This window comes from Cornus florida, unplaced genomic scaffold, assembly GCF_030987335.1.
Source record: "Cornus florida cultivar Cherokee Brave unplaced genomic scaffold, ASM3098733v1 CherokeeBrave_3.0.0_Hap2_Chr11, whole genome shotgun sequence".
Lineage (NCBI taxonomy): Eukaryota > Viridiplantae > Streptophyta > Magnoliopsida > Cornales > Cornaceae > Cornus > Cornus florida.
This window is the reverse complement of record NW_026775581.1, coordinates 112,112,262-112,132,762: the sequence shown is the minus strand read 5'-3', so window position 1 is coordinate 112,132,762 and position 20,501 is coordinate 112,112,262. Positions and strand designations below refer to the sequence as shown.

The 20,501-nt window shown below is 34.0% G+C and overlaps 2 protein-coding genes across 2 annotated transcripts; both read right to left on the bottom strand.

The window, feature by feature from the left end:
• Positions 1-3,202: 3,202 nt before the first annotated feature.
• Positions 3,203-4,065, bottom strand: LOC132284660 (CLAVATA3/ESR (CLE)-related protein 12-like). Its single transcript, XM_059786784.1, has one exon. It carries the CDS (start codon positions 3,685-3,687, stop codon positions 3,376-3,378), a length of 312 nt encoding a protein of 103 aa, XP_059642767.1. The 5' UTR covers positions 3,688-4,065; the 3' UTR covers positions 3,203-3,375.
• Positions 4,066-5,911: 1,846 nt separating this feature from the next.
• Positions 5,912-19,257, bottom strand: LOC132282925 (uncharacterized). Its single transcript, XM_059784765.1, has 10 exons — positions 19,029-19,257; positions 18,780-18,902; positions 15,809-15,929; positions 13,415-13,543; positions 12,849-12,958; positions 12,583-12,766; positions 11,590-11,793; positions 7,790-8,017; positions 7,398-7,602; positions 5,912-6,519 (listed from the first exon to the last, which is right to left on the bottom strand). The coding sequence occupies exons 1-10, from the start codon at positions 19,049-19,051 to the stop codon at positions 6,425-6,427; spliced, it is 1,422 nt and encodes a 473-aa protein (XP_059640748.1). The 5' UTR covers positions 19,052-19,257; the 3' UTR covers positions 5,912-6,424.
• Positions 19,258-20,501: the final 1,244 nt, after the last annotated feature.

The following is a 20,501-nucleotide window of genomic DNA, read 5'->3' as shown; positions in this document are numbered from 1 at the left end:
ATTATATGAAACCCAATAATCTTTTATTTAGAAAAATAAAATTTCCTTCATTTTCTCGCCAACCAAACAACACATTTCTAAACAATAATAATGCATACTTCCAACAATAATAATGCATACTTCCAAGATAATGGCAGTAGTGATGAACACTATATGGACTATAGTTAATTTGTTATGTTTCGATAGTCCAGTAGTTAGTGCTTTCGGTGAATTTTGGGAGTGTCAGGTTTCGACTCTTTACTAATCTAACTTCTAACCCTTTTTGTCTTTGTAAAAAAAAAAAAAATTCGTATGGTATAAATTTAAGTCATCAACTTGATGCAACAAACAAAAGGCCCTGTTATTTCTGAAGGATTGTGAGAATGAAATATTTGGGCCTAGAAGAAGTACATTATATTTGGGCCAAAGTTTCAACTGTGTATATTCAGTGATTAAAGTGACCAAAGCCCACTGTTTTCTCTTTTAGCCCATATTTACGAATTTGGCTTTAAATAAGTTCCACAATCATATCCATACCAGGCGTCAAAAGTCGGAACCTCAAAGCTCAGTCAAATTGGGCTTCCCATAGCTGAGGACATTGGCATACCCAACCCAATAAAGTCAGAAATAATAGATTGTTGCTGGAATCTTCTGAGAGTTTGAATTGTGTTGGAGTTGGCCCCTTATAATTGCTACTGAAAGTGGTGAGGGGCATCATGTTTGCTCTATCCCATAGTAACATCTGGTTGCCACATGGCACCAGCTTATTCGTCTGACAAAATTAGTAGAAAACAGCTGGCTTTGTTATGTGGGTCCCACATGGACCCCACATGTTGAGACTGGCATTTAATTAAAAAGAAAAAGAACACATCACCCTCTATATTTGAATTGAATTGTGTATGAACCATAGCATAAATTTTTTTTTTTTTTTTTTCTTCTTTTTTTTAATAGTTAGATATAAACTTAGATGTGTTAGAGAAAGTCTATAATACTAGGAGTATTACACCCTTTGAGTTTTTTTTAATTATTGAATCATTCATTAGGTAGGTCTCACTATCAAGTAAATTTAACGACTGGAGACTTTAAGAAAAGTTTGAGTCTCTCGTTAAATCATTCATCAGGTGGGTTTCACCACCACATTCAACTACTTGAGACTTCATGGGTACAATATTTCTAGGTATTGTAAACTTTCACTTCGTGAAAAAGTTCGTAATTAAATTTTAGGTAAAGTGCAAAATATTCCCTACCATATAAAAAATATGAGAGACACTCTTGCTTTTTAAAAAGTAAATATAAATTTCTATATTTTGAAAATTTATAGCAAATTCTTCCTGGTGAACAATTTTGACCAATTTTATTAAAATCCCAAATTACCCTTAAGGAAATTTTATGAATTTCTTTTTTTTTTTAATAAATAAAAAATTTAATTTTTTTGGGATTTTATAATTTTTTTTTTTTTTTCATACACACGTCTCTATATGAAACTTGAATCCCTGGCAGGTAAGAAGCAGATACCGCTAAACCATTGGGCCGTTGGTTATTTATTTACTTATTTATTCATTTTTATTTTTTAATTATTTTTAAAATTTTATTTTTCCTTTATCTTAAGGATATTTTGGGTATTTCAATCTTCAAATTGAAAATTTGTTCTTATTTGTTCAATTTTAAAAATTTAGGAGAATTTTTTGAACATAGGGGTTTTAAAAAATTTAGGAGTTTTTTTTTGCCCTTTACTCTTAAAATTTAGAAGAATGAAAATTTTGAGAACAGGGAATGAAGATAGTGATATTCTACTTCCAGAATATAGCAACGAACCATTAATAAAATAGTGGGACACTATTTAAGAATTGAATATGAACAAGAAGCACATGTTCAGGTGACATGCATCTCCAGTACTCCCCCATTAATCTGATCCTCAAATGCATCTGGATCTACCCCTCTCTCTCTCTCTCCTCTTCTTTTTTTTTTGTTTCCAGTAAGCATCTCTCCCTTTCTATATGTGTGTGTGTGTGTGTGTGTGTGTGTGTGTGTGTGAACACGATTGGAGCCTCGAATGGAAGAATCATCCACCATGGAGTGGGGATGCCACTGGGCTTGTTAAAAGTCAAAGATAGCTCAAGAACAGTTCCATACAACAACAACTATTGTTGAAATGCACAAAATCTCTGTAACCCATTCAACCACTAATTACCCACCCATCCATCATTGCAGGGAAAAAAGAACGGTGTGCATCAATGGTGATCATTTTCATGCCACTCAAACCATTCAACTTTCTTCAGAGTCATACTAGCCACCACCACTTTCTTTTCACAACCTCCTCAATTCATCTAATATGAGCATATCAAATAAGTGAATCCACGTTACTGAAATGTGTAGATTTAATGTGTTGAAAATATTGTTAATTATGTTGGAAAATCCTACAACACAGTGTTGTACACAACAAATGATTGATCTAACTCCAAACCAAGAAGATAGAAACAAAATTTAACAATATTTTCCGATCTTAAGATGTTCTTATTATTAAATCATCGGCTTTTGTCATAATTAGTAATTAATCATATCTGTCAAAACTATACATTGACTAATGCTACTTTAACTGATATAGTTAAACCAATGCTACGTTTGGGAGAATCCGTGTCTTGAATTTGAAATTGAAAAAAATTAAGTTTAAATTTGTACTAACTTTTTTTCAATTTCAAATTCAAAAGGTGCATTCGATAACTGCATAAATATAATATTTAATACCGTAATGGGTCCTAGTCTCATGTGTATTACAAATGAACTGGAATGAATTGAACCTATCACTGCAAAACATACTTCATCAGAGTTTAAAAATAAATATATACATGATCATTAAAGTCAACCCTTTCTGGTAATGCTTTGTTACACATAATATAATCTAATATATATATCATATCATTCAAAGTTTTTATCATACCCAACCCCAATAATTAATATAATGTTTACTGTTAATTAGCACAATGGCACCATAATTTCCTCTTCCCTCGACGTGCCGTCCCGTCACAACTACTCCACTTTGTTTCAAACTAAAATTATATAAATTGGAAAATTAAATCATATAAATATTTGAGTATATACTGTAATATAATCAACATACAATACATTTACAAATAAAATCATATAGAATTAAATGGCACCATAGCTTGAGAATTAGATGAGACATTTAACTCACATGAAGCACATACACATAGACAGACAGTACTAAATTTAAACATAGTAATCACGATGGTATTCGTTTGATCTGAATTAGATTTCTCAGTCTCTAAACAAGTATAGAATCATACATGTAAATTTGAAAAGAAAAAAAAACTCAAAAATGTTTTTTTTTTTTTTTTTTTTTTTTAAGCATGAATACAAAGGCAACTGTAAAGAACCTCAATGGTGCAATGGATTGGGACCGGTGGGAACGAGGCGCATTTCAGCACCGTAACGTGGGTCGATCTCGCTGCTTCCCGGCCGGACGGGGACGTGTCTCCGGTGATGCCGCATAAAGGGTGTGAAGTCAAACTTGGTGGCTAATGCTTTTCTGGTGGGCAAAGTGTGATGATCGTGATGATGAGAGAGATCAGAGAGATGACCATTTTTGCTGTTGTCGTGCTTGAAATTACGCCATGCATGAAAACACAAGAAGAGGAGAGAGATCCAAAGAATGATGGTCAATGAATATCGTGTAATCTTGGGAGCCATAGTGGAGAAGAAGAGGGAGCATGGAGAGAGAAAACAGCTGGGAGAATGGAATTGGTATTAGTTTTGATTTTCAGATGATGATGGAGTAGTAATGGTTTGGAATGTAGTTGACAGCTTGAATGTGATAGAGTAGCACAAGAAATGTTGCTGAAGGTTGACATTGGAGTCTGTTTGCTTCCATGAGACTCTGGTTATATGCTATAGTTTAATATATATATATATATGTATGTATGTATAATGTATGAATATGGAGAGAGAGAGAGAGAGAGGTTTCTTAGGTCCAAATGAAGCGGAGAGGGAGCAGAATTGTGGATTAGTCTTCCAATAAAGCTTCCTTTGCGTTCAAGGAACAAAGGCCCATTAAAAGCAGATTGTCAAACATTGAATTATAAATACAGATGACCAGAGAAGGAACACATATATATATATTTATATATATGAGCAATGATCAGGTGATTCAGCTCACAGTGCACTTATGTTTGACAATTGATAGAATTATATGTGTGTGTGTAATTAATAATGATATAAAAATATTAAGTACTAATTAGTAATTAAAATGCAAGAAAATCATTTGTAACTTTATATGTTGAACCAATGGAGTCTTTATTTGGTTAAGTCAATTTAGTGAGCAGAAGGATAAAGAAGAAGAAATTAAAGAAAAGAATAACGATTTTCCTGATATCTTCTCATTAAATAAAATCTAAAATTTAAAGTTTCTCCGAAAATGGATGGAAATGAGCAAATGAAAAAAGAAAATGGAAAATAACATTAGCATTCTTGATTATTATGTAAGTCACAACAGATTCATACTGGTTTGGTAAGAAGAAAGGTGGGAGAGAGCAAACAGGGAATATGAATAGTGAGAGGTATAAAAATAAAATAAAATAATTATTATTTGAGTGTAGAGGGATCCAAGGGGAGCGAAATGTTGAAGGAAAATAGTCTTCCCTTATGGTGGAAAGGAAGGAAAGTGCTTCTCCCGTGTAATGTTGAAGGGGTGTAGTTTTTTTATTTCTTTCATGCACATCAAACGTAACAAAAGAGTATATTATAATTCAAATTTATATAAATAAATACTTTTTTTTTTGCCATATATTTTCCCCTTCTTCAATTTGGGTTAATGTCTAAAAAGTTCAGATCGTCCCTCCAACAGTGCAGTCGTGTATTTAGAATCCTTTTGAAACACTTCGTGACAATTTTTCAATAATTTTATTAAAAAACAAGATTTCAATGCAATTTTAAAGCATATTATATGAGTTAATAGAAAAATAAAAACAAAAACAACACCCCTTCAATCCTAAGCCCCAAATTAGGGACTATATTAATGATATTGTGAATAAAATAAACAAAAATCAATTCATGTGCATATATATTATGTTATTATTTTATAACCATGGTATCGTCGTGTCCATCCCATTTTAAGGGTCCTATGTGTTTTTTTTATAGAATGTTCCCAAAGTTATTTTAATCACCTTCCATTAGCGTGGTTGATCCAGCTTGAGTAGATTAGTTCTATGTAATTTTTCAATTTTGATTGAAATAATTTTTTTTTTTTTAATAAAAAAATTGCAATTTTGAAATACAGACGGTCCCACATCACACAATCATACATCAAATTTTGTGACACGAGTCTTATGATAACATTTGTCATTCAATCCATGTCAAAAACAAACTGTTTAACTTTGCAATGGAATGGTTGACCTACCCTCATTTACCTGCTAGACTTTTTCCCTCATGGCCACCACTCCACATATGAACCTAAGTGGGAGAAAAAAGATCCATTATCGTGTTGTGTGTTTACTCGAGCTCCAAAGAAAGGTAGGAATGGCTGTCTCTCTCTCTCTCTTTCTCTCTCTCCACACACACACACACACACACATATATATATATATACTTTTGAACCACCCTTATCTTTCGGAAGTGGGAATGAACTTTGAATTGAAAGGATTTGCGAGAAATGAGAGGTTATTGTCGGGAAGACCATAGAGACGGTATACCACTTTCCCAATAGTAACGGCCCACCATCAGAGACTTACTAGTCTTCCAAAACCACCATTCGATTTGACCCCCTTTTGTTTTTCAGATTAGATTTACAAACTTAACCCTTCAAACGAACATGTCAAAAGAGTTGTTGGCCACCCTTGAAAGTTGAAACTAATCTTGATTATTGCAGTGTAGGTCAAATTAACCAATACTACTTACTACTCATAGTTGCACACGCTCAAACACAAACCCAATGAACTCCAATCTGTGTTCGATCACAATAACAAGCCAATCTGACTCATGGGTAAGCCCCAATTCTCATCATGTTAATAATGCACCACAGAAAACAAAGTTCCCTCCTACCTGCTGAAATTACACACTAAAGATGCAACAATAATTAATTTAATATTGTTACCTTTTCGACGCACTTCTTGCCGACACAAATGCAAGCAAACGAAACTAAAAGAATATTTAACTGTATTTTAAAAACCTATTTCAGAGTGTCAGTAGTGCTACTACTTATCGTTCTCATTTTTAGACTACTTCATGATTCTCGCTTTGTCCACCATCAACTGTCAGTGCTACTGCTTACAGGGCATCTCCAAGTAAAACTGAGATGAGAAAACATCAACCAGCTACATGTATGGTAGACCTGCTTTGAGATGACAGACGAGTTATCACGTACTGGAACTTGAGAAAACCTGCATCATGTTCTCTCACCTCTAGGTCCATAGAAGACTTTAGATCAAAAAACTCAACCCTCCTCCCAGTCTATATCATCCTCATCATCATCTCCAGAAGCATCGGCTTGAACATTCAAGTCAACCTTGTAACTTTCACCTGTATTACCTGTAATAAAGGTGGGCAGGAACTCATAACATCAAACCCATATCATCAAGCATGGCTACCCACAAGAGAACAAAGGAAATTTTGGAATTCTTGAAAACCAATTACACATTGATTTTCCAGAAATCATCAGCTTTGGTTTTTTGATCAAAAATTAAGAGAAAAGTTAATTTCAATGAAATTTGTATTTTTCATACTGATTTGAGTAGTACTTCTATTTCCCCTGGATTTATTTATGCAAATGGTTGGTGTTTAGCTTTGTAATGTAGGTTGGCTTTTTCCTGTGAGCCTGAAGGACACGGGCCCATCTTTCTTCTAATAATATTCTTACCTCCCCCACTCCCCAACACGCTACACAGTGAGTTTTCAGTGTTTTATATTGTATTGACAGAAGATGTTCTGAAAGAAGTGAAAGAACCTTTTTATGCTTCGGATTTTTCAAAAAACTGGTAACCATTTGTAAAAATAAAGAATGAAAAACAAAAATGTGTTCTCTGTTTAGTTCATAAATTTTCTGAAAAGAAAAGAAAAGAAGGAAAGTAAAAGGCAAGCAAAAAGGCCCCAAAACACTTGAAATCTAATATAAATACTCGGAATATGGTTTGAAAATATTAAGAAACTTTCTGATTACATTTTAAACATATTAATAGACAGTGTTCTGCCAGACTAGATTTAGTATTTCGGTTAGATATTTGGCAGAATGTGAGTTAGAAAGCGACAATTAGCAGATTGCAATGAACACAGGAATATATACAGTGACTTGACTTCATGATTGACTATTTATCATCACCGATGTTAATTGGTTACTAAAGAAGCTTCTGCAATATTTCTAAAAAGCAAAATTAGAATTTCAAAGTAAGGTAAGATATGTTGATGTCTACCTGCAGGTGGAGCCTCTTCCCATTCGACATCGTCATCTGCCTCACCCTCCTCACGTTTGAACTTCATGCCAACTTGGCGTCCAGAAGATGTGTCATAAACATCATTAGAGATGTTAGTGATTGACAACTCCTCCTGACTCTTAGAAGCAGCTTCTTCTTGTTGCCTATGAAATAGAGCAGCATAATATGCTTTAATGTATTCATCCTACAAATTAATCAGGAAGTGGAAAGGAAGTGAGATTTTAAGAATTAAATAAATAAAGTAAAAGTTCATATATGACAGGTATTAAAATAACAAACAATTACTATATGACAGGTATTAATATAACAACCAACATTTTTTTTTTTGGATGGTCAAGAAAATATAAATGAGTTTATCAGTCTGCACTAGCCTGTAAATTCTTCTCATCATCTTTTCCCGCTGTCTTTTTGTCATCTGATAATCCTGCAGATGCTGAAGTGCCCTCCATCTTTGACTCCTGTTTCATCTCCCCACGCTGTTCTTTTGTAAGGTTCATCCCTTTCTTGATCATCCATGGAGGCAAAACTTTCATTGAATTTGCATTCTCAGATTTAATATCCTCTCCTTTTTCGTCAACACCGGAAAAGGCAACTTCAACCTGCCAAGAAATAGCCATAAATTACTTGCAACCAATCCATTTAAAGGTAAAAATTATTAAATGATGCCTGAAACCAAGGCATCCAACCATTTCAATCAATATCCTCAGGAGAATAATAAATAGGAATACCAATGGGGTGGGTATGGGACAAGAAGCCCCCTCCCTGCCCTGCCCCTGCCCCCGTTAAAGGCAGAAGCCCCCAAACCCACTGTGTCCCATCTTAGGGAAAGGCCCTACCCCTGCCTCCCCCATCCCGCCACCATCTTGTTCCTGTATTTCTTTTTTCAAATTATTTTTTTCCTTTCAGAATACCATTTGATGACAATATAAAACACGTGATGGATAAGTATCAAAACATGATTAGAAATTTTAGATTACAAATACATAGTTGGTAATTTTTAGTGACTAAATTAAAATTAAAAGGTATTTTTGTAAATCTAATACATAAATGCGGGGCAGGGAACCCCTTTCCAACCCTCGAGTGTGTTTTTGTTTTCTCCCCCAACCCCAGCCCGTTTAAACTTCCCCCAAATATGTCCTGTAACGAGTGGGCCCAATGGGTCAAATTGTCATCCTAAAAATAAACGGATATTACAGAAACTATTTCCCTTTTTGCCAAAGAAAAGAAAAACAAAAGAAGATGCCAGAAGTCATCTGTCATTGCTTTAGCAAGCTTCTTGTAAGCCCGACTAATTACAAAAAGGGACTCAGATAAAAAGAGGAAAATAACAGAATATATCAGCTATAGATAAGTCGAGGTTGTCTGTGTGTGTGTGTGGGTGGGGGGGGGGGGGGGGGGGGAGGGAGAGAGAGAGAGAGGATGTTTTTAAGCTAAAATAACAAGGCTCTTGACAAAGCAGTACCTCAAAATTGGGAGGTCATCTGAAATGATCTAAAAATGATTGTTTAAACAAATTTCAAGCTCTGCAATAGCTGATCAGCAAATTCAACCTCTATTGAAGCCTAAAGGTTAGAGGTTCCATCAACCCCAAGGGCCATAAGCTGATAACAAATGGTGGTGCTTTGAAAAAGATAATTTCCAAGGTGAGATATACCCTCATAATGGAAAGCCATTAGTCTTTGTTGATCCTGTTAATCCTGAGTGCTAGGAACAGATTAAAATCCAACTTTATTTTCATTATGTGTGTACTTTCAACTTGAACCTCTCATCTCAAATATGAGCACCTGAGGTTTCTCTAGATGGAACACTGCACAAATATATCTAGGGATTAATGTGTAAAGAATTTAATGAAATTTTCTCGATCTGTTGTTTGCCAATGAAATCAAATTTGAACATGCATAAGGCACATGGATGACAGTCTTCCAGACTTGGTTCAACAGTTGGAAAAAACTGGTAATGGATGGCATATGTCAGTGATAAATTGCTTTTGTCGACTAATATAGCACTTCTCTATCACAAGGTCGCCGAAGGATGGCTAAGGCACAAGGTCGTTGGTCTTAGAGAGACAAAGGCTACGTTAGAGTTATCACAATTGAGAACAACAGCTAGGATGATTCTCTTCAATTTGCAAACAGAATATCTCAACACTAAAAACATATAAATGAAAATAGGACCTATTCTTTTCCCTCTGCCTCCAATCCGAAATCAACTTGAATAGTTATGTAGTCTTAAAGCTTTTGGCCAGTATCATAAATTGCCCTACTCGCTTAGGCTCCCTGGTGGATAACTGGAAAACTGAAGATTTTAAGCCTAAAATTGAGAGAATTAGCAAATATCCAGCAACTTGATGGACTTCCTACACCTCCATATATATTATCTATCAAGATAACTACTGTAGCAAACCCAATGAGTAAAAGTGATTGTATGGTAAACCTGCAAAAATCGATTCAACAACGGTGGCTTTAATAAAAGAATGATAATCAGAACAATAACATTCAGCCAACTTTAACCAAATCTGCAACACTAAAATGTTTGCTATACAACTACTTGCCAAAAAGGTTAAGCTGCTAAGGAATGGGCCAATCAATGTATAACAAAACTCTCACCCTCACATCTGACCCATCATTCACCTTGTGAGGCAAACAAACAAAACAGAGTGCAAACAGATGAACAGAGTGGAGAAACATATTCATATAGAGATGCTTGAACCAGAAACAAAGCTCTAAGACCATAACAGTCAACTATTTGCATCGAAAGCTTCAGCAGTTAAGGAATGCATCCAACAACGTATATCAAGTTATCACGATGGAAACAACCTGATACGAGCTGCTAAGTATTTTAAGTAAATAAAACCAATTAAAGCTTAATTAAGATGCAGTTCTATGCTTCCCTCGAACCTTGCAAGCAACCAATTCTCTTCTGAACTTGAAACTCAAATTGTAGTATTTATGATAGATTAGCATAAAGGGATTCCTAAATTAAAATTTAGCAGAGTTTCAAGAAAATGAAAAATAATTCACTTACCAAAAAAGATTTGTCATCTTGATAATATATATACAACATTTTTTCCCCCTCTTTGCAGCTGATGGAGAGAACCCTGGGCAGTTTATTCCATGCACTACTGTGTGGTGGAAGAGTTTTTATTTTGTGCTCTTAATCCTCTTGCTGTAAAAGGTTTCTCGTCTTTCAACCTTGTAAATTTTTTCCAGTTATAATATATTATATGGCTTTTTAGTTTTTTTTTAAAGAAATTCTAAGCCAACTTCTGAAATTTGAAAGAAAATAGGCTATAATCCAATCAATTTTCGTGAGAAAATGGATATTCTAAGAAAATTTAAATCCAAACGAATGTTTAAAAAAAGTTTGCATTTGTATTTTTAATGTACTTGGGAAAATTTCAAACCCAACACATGTACTTCTAAAAAATTCACACACCTTTCAAGTTCTTAAGAGTTTAAATGAATAACACAATCGTTGGTCAAAGGAGCCATTATTCTTAAATTTTATCAAAATTAAACTTTTAGAAGGTAAAAATCATCCACAAATATAATTTGGTAGTATAACAGACGGATCAAAAAAATTAAAGAACCCAAGAAGATTTTAATGTTTTTGAGTTTAGGAAATACCAAGGATCTAATCATTCTTTAAGAGAGATGCAGACCAAGAAGTCTAAATCAAGCAGTCCTAGTCAAGAAAGAGGTCCAGAAGAATTTCTATATTCGCACTGAAGTTCTTTGGGATGGAAAAGGGTTGCGGAATAATTCTCAGTGAACCAAATAGTGTGAGAAAATTTAAAATGAAAAAAAATCTGGAAAAATCTAAATTCACTCTCCACATAGCATATATATACAAATACTAACCAACTGTAGGCTTCAAATGTTTTCATATATATACAAATACATGCCAACACTAACTTTAATTCAAAGCTTAACCACAATACACGAGCATGCCGAAACACAAATTGAAGTCCAAACCACATGTAGTACAAAATAAATTAAACTATGTTTGCTAACAACCAAGATATGAGAATTTAAGCACTGCTCCCTACCAACAATAAAATGATACCAGTACATAAAATTAGAAAATATAAAATAAGACTTTATATCTTATATGTACACATAATTTTCTGTGTCTGGGTGGGTGAGGGATGGGAGAATGAGTAGAAAATTACCTTTGTCTCTCCAACAAATGGCATAGGCGTTCCACCATATCCAAGTCCCTGTGAAGATTTAGAGGGATCAATGGCACCAGAATCCCCATTTGCTGCGCGTACAGCAGCATTCGCTCGCAATTCCCAGGCTTGGAGTGTTCCAAAATCAGGAACATTCAAATCTTTCACTCTGGTGAGTTGATCCATTAATGGCTTGAGCTGTTCCTGCACTCATTCAGTATTGTCACCTCATAAAAGGGAAAAAGAACGCATGTAGAACAAATAATATACAATCGCTGGGGAAGGTTCTCGAGTAGCATCAAGTTAAAAATCAGTATAATTCAGTATCCCAAAAAAGAATAGGAATGGATTACTTGAGTTAATGTACAAATAACTACCCAAAGCTTCTCTTGAAAATCCTGAGTTGTGTAAGACAAACATTTTTTATCCTATCTCAGTTCAGCAATGAACATGCAACAGAAACTAATGAATGGACCCCTACATAAAAAATATTTTCTGAATTCTGCCTGTCACAAGACTCATAACTTTACTGTTTATGAAAATTCAGCTTCTACAAGGACCAGAACTTGTTCAAGCTGAACACAAACCCGGGTTGACCCTTAGGCAGGCTGGGACAGTTTCTTCACCACTCAGGATGGATTAGGCAACAATTCAACCCAATCTCAGTTCAGGGTGGACATGAGTTAAAAGTGGCATGCAACCAACTCACCTCAGTCTCGACCCTCAGTTCTACTGTACATGTAATAAAATGTTAATATTTGATGTGTATATCTAATTTATCATAAGATGGCCATAATATGATCTACCAAAACTATTGAACAAAAATGATCCCCAATAAAAGCACTAGAACAATCCTGATAAATTGAATAATTAAAGCATCCAAAAGGTATTAATGTTGGCAGTTTCTTACCTAAATTCTCAACATTTTGACAACCAAGACAAATAAATCATACCATTGCCAAAAAGAAATGTATGATATTTAAAGAAACCAACCTCCATATTTTGAAGCATGTCCTTGAGCTTTTCACGCCTCCGCCTCCTTGCATTGTCATCTCCATCTCCCATTTCTTGAGCAGCTAACTTGTCACTCTCTGCCACAAGTTCTCCATTGCAACTTTCACAATGAAAATATTCATCATCTGGGGAAATTAGTCGTAGTGCATCCAAAGCAGTATATCTGGACATCCAAAATCAGAAAAACCTCAAACTTTCACCTAATGATATATAGAACTAACAGCATCACAAGCAACAGCAGAAACCTTTTCCCACAGCCGGGGCATATATACTCCTGAACTGTGTTCTTGTTTTCCAGTTCATCTTTTAGCTTTTTCCTCATACGGTGAAGTCTGTACCTCACAACGTCATATATCTGCAACATACATTTTACTTTAGGTCTTCCACATTTACAAGAGCCTGGACATATTAAAAATCTGATGAACAGGAGGATGCTCAAGAGAAAAGAAAGCATAGTCTAGGGCTTATTTTGCCTTCTATATCCCATCATATCACTAACCATACAGCCATACATAAATCTCTTAGAACAAAATCAAGATACAACCATAGTTACATACACACACACACACACAAAGTATACTACACACAAAGTTAATATATAGCTCTTGCCAACATATATATAAACACAAACAGCACAGACACACACCAAAAGTAAAGTATAAATTCTATAGGCGACCATTAAAAAATTATTTCTCTTTTCAACCTAAAATATAATAAAGCAAAATGAATCTCAAGAATCAAATAACGAAAAGGCATAGAGTAAGTAATAGAAAGTGAATTAAACGTGACTTATGGATATACAAGGAGGAACCTGTGCATAATCTAAGCAACAGTAAGAATGAGTGTGCAGCTTGATCTTTTCTTCCCCCTCTCTCCCAGTCGGATGACCATCAGCTGTGGCAGCAACTGCAGCACTATAAATTTTTGCCCCTTTTGCGGTCTGTAAAAAATTAATGATGAATGAATGATAGAATGAATAAAAGAGGAGAGCGTTTTCCACAATTAGGTGAACTTTCTAATGTATACCACAAACTGACAACAAAGAAAATGAAGATTTTAACCATGCATATCATCATTAAATTACCAAGTGACCCTTAATAAAACGAACCATCAAACAACCATCATACACAATAGAGAAAAGTCACATTAAAACACAGAATTTAACTAAGTTATAGTAAGGGGATACATATACAAATAAGAAGATTCATTGTTTCTTCTTTCTACTTGAACGGGAGAATGAAATGTTAGAAAACAATTTGTCTCTGATAAACCTCAGCCACAAGCAATTTCACAAACCTCTAAATATGCTAGGTGAACCTTTTATAATATAGAATTAAAGAATCCATAAGAAAGAAGAAAATGAGAATACAAGAAAAAAATTCCTAAATTGAACGTAACATATATACAGAAAGATTATACAACAACAATAGTCAAAATTAGAACCAAAGGACAAAGGCAGCATAAAGTCTCAACAAAACCTTTATGGTTCTATCTGGAACTTGTAAACCGCTAGGAAAAGGACAAGAAAGTATAGGGATTTTACCTTTTTTAGTTGCGATGGAAAACTGTGAAGAGAAGAGGATATGATGGGCTACTTACAGAGTAGAAGAAAAGAAAATCTGAAGGAAAAAAGGAGATTTTTTTGTTCCTTTAAAGAAATCCAATTTTTTTAATTAAAAAGTGAGGATATTCGAAGAGTTTTCATAAGCTAAATCCTTCTTTTCTTCTTTTCCATTTCTTTTCTTTCATTGTTTTGGAGAATCCAACAAAGCCTAATGTCGGACAGTTTCCTCTGCAAAAGGTTAGCATCATAGTAGGAAAAGATCACCAAGAAGGATAACACGCAAGTTGCACAGAACAGCAGGGATAACCAAAAAAGGGGTATAAGTGAGAACGCATCATCATCATCATCCTTGCCTTGGTCATATTCAAATGGGGTTGGCCACATGAATTCTCTTTCTCCATTATTTTCTATTGTAAGCTATCTCTCCAATCATATCCAGTTTCTTAAGGTCTTCTCTTATATACTCCATTCCATGTTAGTTTCAATCTGCCCCTTTGCCTCTGACCTTTTACTCTAGCAAATATTGTTCTTTTTCTTGATGCAGTCTCTAGCATACATTGTATATGTCCATGCCATCTAACATTTTGATTACTACTCATGTCTCTCTCTGTTACTCCTCATCATCCACCTCAATATTATAATTTTGGCAACATATTAGTGTCGTTTTGTTTCTTTTTTATGAAGCAGAAAAATGGAACACCTCCAAAGCATTATTATTATTTGTCTGTATATGTATATAGCACATTTAATTACATAACAAAATTAATCTCTCCACCTATTCCAATTATACTTAAACCATCATCAATCTCTCCATCTTTTTGTACAATTGATCCTATGTATCAAACAGATTGCAAGAGCATATTTGACCCATCTAGGGGGGTTAGAGCACTTCAGTCACAAAATAAATTAGATTATCAAGAATGAATCATATTCAGAGGTCGTATACATCTAGCCAAAAAAAAAGGAAATAGAAATTTACATGAACAAATTCCTCCACTTTACTACGTTCACAACTGGTCAAAAACATCCAAGAAATTTATCTATCAACCTGAGCCAACTCTTTTACGCATATATTTTGCAGACATTAGAGGGAGAACAGCAGCTTGTTATTCTAAAGTTGACTGCTTCCAGCAAAAGGTTTATTTTCTGGGGCACTGTGTGGAATCCAAACTGAAAACCTTTATCGGAACAGTTGTGAAGAATCCACACAAAGGAAAGAATGTGGTTGTGTCTAACCCAAAAAACAAGCTACAAGGAACCAATAGGTCTAACAACGAACTGCAAAAAGTGAGGACTTGAAACTCGGGTCTCCAATGAGATTGAACCTCATTGCACGTGAGGACTTGAAACTTGATTCTCCGATGAGATTGAACCTCATTGCACTAAAATTCTAATATAGAATTACCAAACCGTTGCAAGATATGAATATCACGTGTAAATTAGTAGTAAATGCAAGTACTACATGACTTTTGGTGTATCAATAACAACGATTACTTAAAATTCTACAAAGATGGTTACGTTAGTTCTTCAACCACTTAAAGTAACAGGATTAGAATATGTTGCAACAGTTGATGAGCAAAACTACTCAAAAGCAACAGTAATAAGCACCACAGCATAAAAATGACCAAAGAAAACACTTACCTCTTTCCTATGATCTCGGGTGACTAGCTTTTCTTCTTCAAAAAATCGCAAAGTCCTACGAAGTTGCTTTGAGTGCAGCTTCAAATCCTTTGCTAAATCTTCTTCTCTGACCCACTGACGCCTAAAATAGAAGAAAATAAATATAGATATTTATTTATATATATTTAAAACACAATAAAAAGAACTTAAACTCCAACTAAACTCCCCTTAACAAATTACACTAAAAAAAAAAATCTACATCGAAAAATATAATATAAACAATTTTAGTTTTTTTTGCACTTCGAAAAAAAAATAAAAAATAAAAAATAAAGAGTTTTAAAACACAAGGTCATACACAGGTGCATGTTTTTTACTTCTATCCATGGTTTGAAGCATTGACCAATACCATAAAAACCACACACTGATCCAGAAGTTACCATTCACTCGGAGAATACATTTCAGTGCTGAATAAGTCTCGTAAAGTATAGCTGGGTTTTTAGGTATATCAAGCCTCCTCAACATAATTCCCTCTAATGCCCTCGCTGTCATCATGCTAAATCCCTCCATAACTGGAATGAACACTAAGAGAAGCAGATCCCACTTACTGAGGCCTCTCGAGTTGCAAAAGAAACCCAATGTTGTTCCATTGATCAAATTGAAGAATCTCAATTTAAAAATTCAATCCACATTCTTTACTTATGTTAAAAACTCATCCTCTCAATAATACACAATAGTAAACGCCAATAAATGTGGTCATACGCCATCTCAATTTCCAGATTACAGATAACAACTAGCTTGTTGTTGAAAAATTTAAGAGTTTATAAACTTATTGCTTACAAGCATTGCATCCAAAAATTACCAACCACCCTCAAAAGGCTTAAGGGGTTCTGTAATGACACAATATATCAGCTTCCTTAACCTCAATTATCATCGACTCGCTTCCCACCAAGCTACAGGTCTAAAATCCTTCAACTCCACTTCCATCTCTTCATGAGAACAAAACAAAAGAAGCATTAAAGGTCCTCTCAAACTCCTCAGAAGCATGCAAATGATTCATCAGAGTTGTCTCAACTGGTCTCACCATCCTCAAGACTGCATGGAGAAAAGCCATCAACATACCATTCTGACCATTCGTCTTATCAAGTTGCAGCTCTCAAAGCTAACTTTACTTCCTCGGAAATAGATTCCCCAACCACTCCTTATCCCTTCCCGCAACCTTGCTAAACTCCACAATCAAGCCTAAACCACCACTATAAAATTTCTAAATATAGCTCAACATATAAGTGGACAATGACAGTCTTGATGTCTTCGTCTCTATGTATATATAAACCATCACAATAACCATCCCAACATGATTGACCCTCCCAGAAAAAATTGTTAACTTGGGGAAGATCTTAGTGCTTTATCCCCTCCCTTGAGCTAAGATTCTCTAGACTTCTATCTCCATCTAAAGTCGCCCATCAAAACAATTTCCCCAAGGTCCACCTTTCAATCTCCCCTCCATGCCACTTCCTATGAATAGCACATGGTTGAAATGCTTTTGGTAACAATTAAAACCTTTAAGCATTAAATGTAAAATTGTTTATTAAAGTTAACAATGATGTAAGAAGACTAAGGTGTACTCATCAAAACATAATAATAATAATAATAAGGGAGTAAAAACCAAGGTGCGTTTATATTTTAACCATCAAACTTGGGAATCTGAACTCTTTGTTTGGCTCGCTACTGGATTAGAGAAATGAAAAGTATATATAAAAAAATAAAAAAAACAAAAAAAAAGAATAAGAAAATATTTCCATACTCCTTTGTCAGTTTCTCCATATAAAGTGTACACAATTTACAAGAAAATATTTCCTGAAGTAGGGTTCTTGAATTTATCTAAATTTCGAGGAAAATTTTTTCTCTAAAATTATAGATTTAGATAAAAACAAATTATCAAATGTACTAAGCTTCACTCGATCTGGAATAAAAACACACAAGTTGCAGACCTCTTTTCATTGTTCATGATTTTCAGCTTATACTAATTCTTTAAATGTATTTGCACAGATACTTCACTTAAACATTTTTTTAACTTTGACTTTTTGGGTATGATCGCTTGAATTTTTGGCCAAAGAATTTGATGACAGTCATCTGGGCTGCTTTGTTAACACATCTATGTGAATTATGCAAATTATAAGATGCAGTCACACTATGTCTACTGTACCCAAATAATAGTTTCATACCATATAAAGCCTCTACTACTAAATCTCTACTAAGTTCTAAATGGGTCTTCATATTGCTCCATCAACATGAATATACATTTCAATTGCATTAGGTGAGAAACAAGTTGGTTTAGTTCTGTCAAGAATATCCTTTCAACATTATAAAGCAAATCTTATAAATTCCTTCCACAAATTTTCTTTTTTGCATCCTTGTATTAACTTATTCTATAAATTACAGAAGGAAAAACAACACAAAAATACGTATGGACTTTCACTTTCAGTTAATCGGCTAGGTAGCACAGTATAGAGGATACCACATGATCAAATTTTGGTACATTACTCCATAAAAGCACATTTTCCAATAATACTGCAGTATATATCCAGTGCTCATGCTCCAAAATCATACATCAAATCACCATTTCTTTACTTCTTTAGGGTCACAAACAAAAAAGAAAAGAAATGACCCCACCCTCAAAAACCCCAAAAATTAGCTTTCCGAAATTTTCAGTAACCACGTACATAAAGTCAAAAAACCCTCATTCCAGAGTTCACCTGCTTCGTTTTAGTTTTACCACTAAAACACAAAAGCATAAACAAAGTCTGCTGATTGAAATCACTTCTTCCAAATTTCAGCAGTGTCATATAGTATAGCACATAAAAACACTGAACAAAACTTGTTTCTAAATCTAAATACCCAGATTCACACCTCATTCAAAGACAACTATATACATGGAATTATGCAGTTTAGAAGTATTAAGGCAAAAATTGGGATGTATTATGATGAAAAGAACCTTGTGAGGGCATCAAGTACAACAACAGCAATTCCCCTATTATCACTCCTCCCAGTTTTGGGTTGATTATCCCCTTTTGTTGTGATGTCATCGTAGAACGCCCTCGCCGCAAGTTTTACCAACCTATCCGTTTTCATTGCCAAAAACAACACAAAATCAGATCAATAGACCAAAATCAGTAGGGTTTTGAATTCCTAGAAAAAGAACAAATCGAGGAAGATTTAATAGACAAATCACAATTTGTTTTACCTGTTGAATGGTTCGACGCTCATTTTTTTTTTCTTTTCTTTTTTTCCTTTTTTTAAAAAATTAAAATCTGCAAGTAATCAGAAGATAAACGATTTGAGCTTCGTAATTTCACTGAAAATCGCAAGAGAGTGACTCTTTGAGTATTCGATTTGGTTTCGAGTTGGAGATTGCTTCGTGCGCAGAGTGTAGAGAGAGAGGATTTGAAACAGAAATAGGAATAGAAAAATTATGGTTGTCCCACCCTATAAGTCGATCGCTGGGCCTGTGAGAGAGTCCTAAACACCCACAACTCGATATCCAGTTATTCGGCCCGGTAAGCCCGTTCGGTATGAAGGAAAAAAATTGAATGAAAGAGAGAAAAAATGGGATGACTGTAACGTCTAGGTAAGAAATTAAGTATTTTTTTATTTTTATTTGGTTGGTTGGTTGGTTAGATGGAAGAGAATGAAAAAAGCTGACAATTTAATTTGGTATAAAAAGAAATATAAAATTTTAAGTTTTTTTTATCCTTAAACACATCACTATTTTATTTATGGGATTTATTAAATATTTATTAAGGGTGATGTAATAATTTAAAAATTCTATAATAGATTCACTTATCTTCTCTCCTATCTTTTGTCCATTTTTGGGCAAATAAAAATTTATAAAGGAGGATTCATCCTTCCTCTTATCCTTTCTTTCCTTATATCATCTCTATCGAACTAAAGAAATTTGTTCCTTTTTTCTATTTTCCTTCCACCCTTTTCTTTCCTTCTTACCGAACATAGCATATATTTACTTGGGCCTTGGCTCTGTTTTTGGCCTAACAAAATGCTAGGAATCCAATTCAAGGGTCTAACCCAAGTCCATGGCCTTTCTTTTTTCTCTTTATTTTTTTCGGTTTTTTGAAAATGACAAATAAGTCCTAAATATTTTTAGTAAGGCTTTGTTTTATTTATTTTTTTCTAGAAATATTTTTCTATTTAAGTTCTAAAAATGTATCTACAAATTTTCAGTGAAAGTTTATAATACCCTAAGATTGTATTCCTGAGATTTTGGCCCATTGGATGTGGTAGTGAGATTGACGCAATGAATGATCAATCCAACAGCTAATAGGCCCCAGGGGCACATCACTTCTGGAGTATTATAGAAAAGTTTTTCAATTAGAACTTTTATTTGAAAACTGTTATATAATCATTTTTTATGTTCTTTTAAGTTTTATTTTTTAATAAATACTATATAACAAATTTAAATTATAATTAAGTTTATGGAAGTTCAATTCCAAAATCATTTGTAGAATATTCCACAATCGTTTTTAATATAAAAATAAATAAAAATAAAAACTAAAAATTTTATTTAAAAAGTTAATAAAATATTATCATTTTTTCTTATTCAAAAAAATTTTGAATAAATTTTTATATTTTTTATAAATAGAGTAATACATCTTGAAAATAAAATATATAAAATTAAAAAATCTAGTTGCTAATAGAAAAA

What these genes read in the sequence shown, in the direction of transcription:
- LOC132284660 (XM_059786784.1), bottom strand. Translation starts at nt 3,687, where the DNA reads ATGGCTCCCAAGATTACACGATATTCATTGACCATCATTCTTTGGATC.
- LOC132282925 (XM_059784765.1), bottom strand. Translation starts at nt 19,051, where the DNA reads ATGAGCGTCGAACCATTCAACAG. An exon ending in GTTGCTTAGATTATGCACAG is followed by an intron (nt 12,959 to 13,414) that starts GTTCCTCCTTGT and finishes TGTATGTTGCAG; the next exon opens with ATATATGACGTTGTGAGGTA. An exon ending in ATGATGAGAAGAATTTACAG is followed by an intron (nt 7,603 to 7,789) that starts GCTAGTGCAGAC and finishes ATTAATTTGTAG; the next exon opens with GATGAATACATTAAAGCATA.